At 38.5% G+C, this 6,258-nt stretch overlaps 1 protein-coding gene across 1 annotated transcript; it reads left to right on the top strand.

The window, feature by feature from the left end:
- The first annotated feature begins 912 nt into the window (after positions 1–912).
- ovca2 (OVCA2 serine hydrolase domain containing) lies at positions 913–4,023 on the top strand. The gene is made up of 2 exons (XM_082549889.1): positions 913–1,305; positions 3,259–4,023. The coding sequence occupies exons 1-2, from the start codon at positions 1,152–1,154 to the stop codon at positions 3,780–3,782; spliced, it is 678 nt and encodes a 225-aa protein (XP_082406015.1). The 5' UTR covers positions 913–1,151; the 3' UTR covers positions 3,783–4,023.
- Positions 4,024–6,258: the final 2,235 nt, after the last annotated feature.

The raw sequence follows: 6,258 nt of genomic DNA, 5'->3' as shown, positions 1-6,258 counted from the left end.
CACTAGACGCAAGGTCGTCAGAACACAAGACTGCATCACAGCGCCCCCTTGTGACAATAACAGGCTATAGCCTTAGATTACAAAAAAGGATTTTGCAGCCCTGTATTTCACATGGGTTACAAAAGGGTGATCTGATGGGCTATGAAAGCATTAGTCACTACAGTCACTGTAATAATGTAATATATTCAGTCTATACAAAGCATTTTAGACTCTAACATAATATATTTAATATTGACGTAGTAAGATATGATTACCATCATTAGATCAGCAAAATTATATGATAATGAAACACTCGTTTGAACTGGAAAATACTTCCAGGTGATGCTTTTTCCTCTCTGTCCTACCTGCTTTTTGCAGGTGCTTATGCACTTCAGGCCTTGTTTTCAGGTGCATTAGTTTAGAGAATTTTGAAAAAAAACATGACCACTCTTCATCACTTATTATCCCTTTAACAGCACGATCTTCTATCTTCATACAGATGCTCTAAAAAGTGGCAAATACTACCTAGTTATGCATGAACAGTATTCTTTTTTTCAGAATCTTCAGTACAAATTCTCATAGGAATTTCCATATGCAGTTTTTTCCTAGGTTAGCTCTTCTTTTTGTTATTTCAGTTATCTATAGCATTCACCCCATGATTGTATTTTCAAAAACCTTTAGATGGTACCATACCACCTCTGAAAAGTTATGAAAATAACTAATGTGACGATATAACATAAAGTTGTGGATAATATATATGTAGTTTGTGACAGAGTAAGTGTGTTTTTGCTAAACTTTCAACTTAAAAAGCTATTTGTTTGTTTGTTTATGTATTATCATTAGTTGTTTGTTTATTATTTCTTAGAAAAATCCCATTGGTTACTATGAAGAGTCATATTTTGAAAAGACTAAACGGAAGTAATAATCATTCCTTCCTGCTCTGACTACGCTCGTGAATACTGTAGCTATTTATTACATTTGATTGATTTCAACAACTGATTAACTGTTTTCTCCTGGCTGTGTATTTCAGCAGACGAGTTACAGTGGTTAAGCTATAAGATCGTGGCGTATTATTGTCATATATTTATCAGCCACGTCAATATCCTCAGACCCCGTAAGTGAAACTAACTTCTCGGGCTAGCTTTAGCCAAGTTAGCTCGGCTGACTTGTCCATGGCACCTCTCCGGGTCTTGTGTATCCATGGATACCGTCAGAACGCCACCTCGTTCCGTGAGAAGACTGGGGCTCTGCGGAAGCTGCTGAAAAAACACGTAGAGCTGGTTTACGTGAGTGCACTCCTCAGTGTGCAGCAAGCTAACACGGAAGGTGGGTCACCAACACCTGTTGCTGAGCCTATAGCTAACTGTGTGTTAATAGAACTTAATAATTATTAAGGAATAGTTGTTATTACCCAGTTAAAGTAAATTGTGTAAATATTTGGGCTATCTCTCATTCAAGTTTTTCTACGAAAATGAGATATTGGGTGCAGTGATTTATTGAAACGTGCAAGTGTGCAAGGAGACATGGAAAAACAGAATATGAGGCAAAAGCAGAGTTTGTTCAGTTCTAACATGCTTTAAACTCAATGTTTGCTATGGCCATATTTGGTGTGGTTAAAATTCTACTGAGTTTTAACAAGACAGCTAAAATATAGCCCGAAACAATGACACAGCCTCCACCATGTTTTAGAGATGGCTAAAGACACACATTGTTGCACCTCTCTCTTGACCACCTCTTTATATACTGATGTCTAATTGAACCAAAAGTTTGGATTCATCACTCTATATGACCTGTTGCCATTCATTTTCAGTCCAGTTCTTGTGTGATTTGCCATACCTCAGTCGTTTCTCCCTGTTTCCCTTTCTAAGAACTCCTGAAAACATTTCTAATAAGGCTACAGTAACCAATAATTCAGTTCAACTCAGGTTTATTTATATAGTGCCAAATCACAACAACAGTCACTTCAAGGTGCTAGAGGGAAGATTGATCAACTGAAGAGTTTCTGTTGGATCTTTTAGGTACTGTTTACTGCTGTAGATATTTTTTTATTAAGTCCTGGTGCTTCTTTTGTTCTCCACTTGTCTAGTTTCCTCTAAATTTTTAAGGACGCAGTGCACATCATGATAACTTTTAGATTAGATGGCACTTCAGAAATCACCTTGTCGGTGAAAAAATACAATTTTTATTTCTGTCAAACATTGTCGTCTTTGGCATTTTTCAAAAATTCACCTAAAGAAATTGTGTTTTCTTCTGACAAAGTGCCTAAAGATACAATTTAAAATTGTTTTCATATGTGTCGATATAACACTGGTTCATCTCTTGAGTTAGGTGCCTGTTTTTATTCTTGAATGATTCATAAGAACTGGAGAACTATTGCTCAAGACCGCTTTAAAAATGACAAGAATGTGTGGCTTCTTGAGAGCAAAACAAAGAAATAAGGGGTGACTCACAGTACAGAATATTATATCAGTATGTATTTTATGAGTAATTGACACGGGTATGTATATTCTTTCAGGCAATAATTCAAATACTTAACATTATAGTATTGGTTTTAAATTAAATGCTGGTTTAGATATGTGTTAATGATTTATTTATATTAGTTTGTTATTTTTCAGATACAACCATATTGTTGTGTTTTGTCATCCATATTCAGGATGCTCACTTTTGCATAACAGGAAATTTAGGGCTGGGCCGTTTAGTAATATGTTGCAGCAAGACCTTCAGAAAGCCTGGAGAACTATTACTTGAGACCACTTAAAAATATACAAGTCTGGCTGCTTGGAAGTAAAATATAAAGAAATGAGAGGTGGCTTGAGACTTTCACACAGGATTTTACGATAGGTGCATATATAACTGATCTATATCTGATCAGAGTTTTTTACCTGTTCTATGCTCTCATTTTAAATTCCACAGGTCAAATTCCACTGTTGACCAGGTCATCTGTGGAATTTGGCTGAAAACTCAGGACAGGTTGTCTGAAAACTAATTTTTATGTTTCTTTAATCTGAACATACCTTCCTGGTTTTATGTAATCTAATATATGTGCCAGATATCACTGTTAGTCGCTGTTTTGTTGTCTGCTGTCAGCCTGTTGCATTGGCCCGAGTTATTATGTCACATCAATTTAGTGCTCGCTAAATGTTCAAAGATGTTTTGAAGAAGAACTGAGAGACTATAAAAGTAGAAACAAATACCCACAAAAATATCAGCATCTGCATCAACCCCAAATCTCTGTTGCCTTCCTTTGAAAGTAGCCACTTTCCTCTTCTGTCCTTTCAGAAGTTGCAGATAAACAGAATGATTCAGCTCCTGAGTCTGGAGGTGATGAGGACCCCAGGGGTTGGTGGTTTTCTGACATCAAGGCTCGGAGTTTCAACGCTCAGCAGCAGTGTGAAGAAAGCCTGGGGCTTGACGAGAGCGTGACAGCTGTGAGAGAAGCTGTGAAGGACCAGGGTCCATTTGATGGCATCCTGGGCTTCAGCCAGGGGGCTGCTTTCGTCGCCATGCTGTGCTCAATTCAGGAGCAAAAACTGGAGCCGACGTTCAACTTTCGCTTTGCCATCATCGTCGCCGGTTTCCGCAGCGCATGTACGCAACACCAGAAGTTTTACAACTCTCCCATCCAGGTGCCCTCCCTGCATGTGTTTGGACTGGAGGACAGAGTGATCCCTGATAAGATGAGCAGGGAGCTCCTCCCCTCCTTCCAAGACCCTCAGGTCCTCATTCATCCTGGTGGTCATTTTGTTCCTGCCGCATCTGCTCACAGGCAGACGTACCAGGACTTCCTCAAGAGGTTCCAGTGAGATTCACAGCCACAGGAAGTCTATGTGAAGATTAACAGAAGTCGACTCAAACTCTAAAATGTGGCTGGTTGATTTTTTTTTAATGTTCAGAAACATCTTGTGAGAAAATAATTGATTCCAGATGCACACTGTTTATTTAAACTACTCTGCTCTGTGTTTCGCTTTGTGAGCTAAGCAACAGCCTTATTGTAACCCTCAGTGAAAATTTATTGCCTTAATAAAGATGAAATTATGTCTTTGTGTATGTTTGAGATGCGCTTTAATTCACCAGCATTGAAAAAGCTAAATCTGATTAGCAGCATGGCTTTGTGCCAGTAAAGTGTTATTATATTTGTCTTTTTAGCTGAAGTATTGTAGTTTCCGGTCACTCCTTAAAGTCGGTACAATTTTATGTAGTTATTCTTTATTAAACCAGGGACATCTGACTCTCCAATTCCTTATGAAAGTGTCCTAGCCAGGATGCACAGGAGTTCAGTGAGCAATGTTTACTTGATAATACACAGTATGCATACAGAAATACATAAATGCAAACCAAAATGATAAACTTCAAAGCTAGATAAACATAAAACAAATGTACAGTCTCATGCAGCAACCTCCTTGTCATTTAAAATGACTTTGAATTTATTTACAAAGCACTCTAAAGATTATTTAGAGTGACAGATGTAGGTGAGATGGGGGGCGCAAAAACACAAGTAGCCGAGTCTATCCCTGGTGTTATTATACTGTTGGACACTATTCTACAAATTCTGCTGTCAGCAGGTATGTTCCACACTGAGGTGATATGAGATGTGCTATTATTATTATATTAAAAAGGACGTTTACCCTCTTTCAATTCTACAGTTTTCATATCAAGGTGTCATCTAAAGTTACACATTATTTATTTAATAAGACTGGTCAAAATGCAAAACCAGTGGGTGAAAAACAAACACCCCATTTTTCAGGAGTTTGTAGGACCCCCTTTATCAGGAATAATTTGAAATAAGAGTTTTCTGAATGACTGTCTCACATCATTGTGGAGGAATTTTGGCCCACCCTTCTTTACAGTGTTGCTCAATCAGGTTGAGAGCTGGACTTTAACTGGGACACTGCATCACCTTGATTTTTTTTTTCCCAGTCATTCTGAAATTGGCTGCTGTTCTTGAGATCAATGTCCTGTTGCATGACCCATTTTCAGACGAGCTGTCAGACAGACAGCCTCACATTTAACTCTAGAAAACTTTGGTATTCAGAGGAGATCATGCTCGACTCAATGAGCGCAAGGTGCCCAGGTCCTGTGGCTGTAAAACAAACCCAAGTCACCATCCCTTCATCACTGTGCTGACAGTTGGTATGAAGTGTTTGTGCTGAAATGCTGTGTTTGTTTTCCACCAAACTGCATTATAGCCAAACATTCAGTTTTGTCTTGTCTGTCCACAGGACATTGTTCCAGAAGTCTTGTGGTTTGTGCAATTTGCAAACATTAGCTGTGCTACCATGTTCTTTTTAGAAAGATGAGGCTCTCTCCCAAACAGGCCTTACTTGTTCAGTCTTTCTCTAACTTTGCAGTCATGAACTTTAATATTTAACATGCTAACTGGGGCCTGTCAAGTCTGAGATGTATCTCCTGGGGTGACCTTGGGGTGAATTTGCTGGGACGTTCACTCATGGGAAGTTTAGAGACTCTTGAATGTTTTCCACTTGTGAATAATGTTCCTCACTGTATAAATGATGAACTTCAAATTGTTTGGAAATGGCCTCATAGCCCTTCCCAGAGTGATGAGCAGAAACAGTTGCTTCTCTAAGACCCTTTGCTGACGTATTTCCTCTTTGGCATTGTGGCAACACTCACCTGATTGTGGCAACACACACCTGATTGCTCCAGACCTGCAAACTGCCAAAACATCTGCTTGTATAGTGGTGCTCAGTTAATACATTTAAACAGCATTCCTTGGCTGTAACTTACCCCCTTAATTCCTAAGCAGGTTTGATGCACATGACTATATGTAAGCTGCAGGTATAGAATTTGATGAAAGTTACCAAACCCTCAGATGTCAGTCCTCTGCAGATGCTGCAATCAGCAGGGATATTCCACACACTGAGGTGACACAAAAATCACTTTGATGATCACTAAGGCCTTTATGTTAACATTTAATGGGCTATATTAAGAGCATATAAAGGGAAGTAAGGAACGTTATAAATTTCACACTATACACTAATGTCGATATACTTTTTTTTTTTTACGCCTGTAAATTCAAGAATAACTTCTACAACAATTTTTCCTCTTCTACAACTATTTTAAAACCAACACTACACCAAAAGAGGGCTGACATTTTTAGGATCTGGGTACACTCCGCCATGATTCTGGAAAGTTATGACATGAATTTTATATCAGCGTGACAGAAGAAACCTCAGTTTAATATGTTTGGGAAATATTTTGCATAAGAGCTTTGCACAAATTCTTCCCTTTTGTGTTGCATCGAGGCGGCTGTGTCACAAT

The sequence above is a fragment of the Aulonocara stuartgranti genome, assembly GCF_965226115.1.
Source record: "Aulonocara stuartgranti genome assembly, chromosome: 10".
Lineage (NCBI taxonomy): Eukaryota > Metazoa > Chordata > Actinopteri > Cichliformes > Cichlidae > Aulonocara > Aulonocara stuartgranti.
Note: the sequence above shows the minus strand (reverse complement) of the source record. Positions and strands in the feature narration are given on the sequence as shown.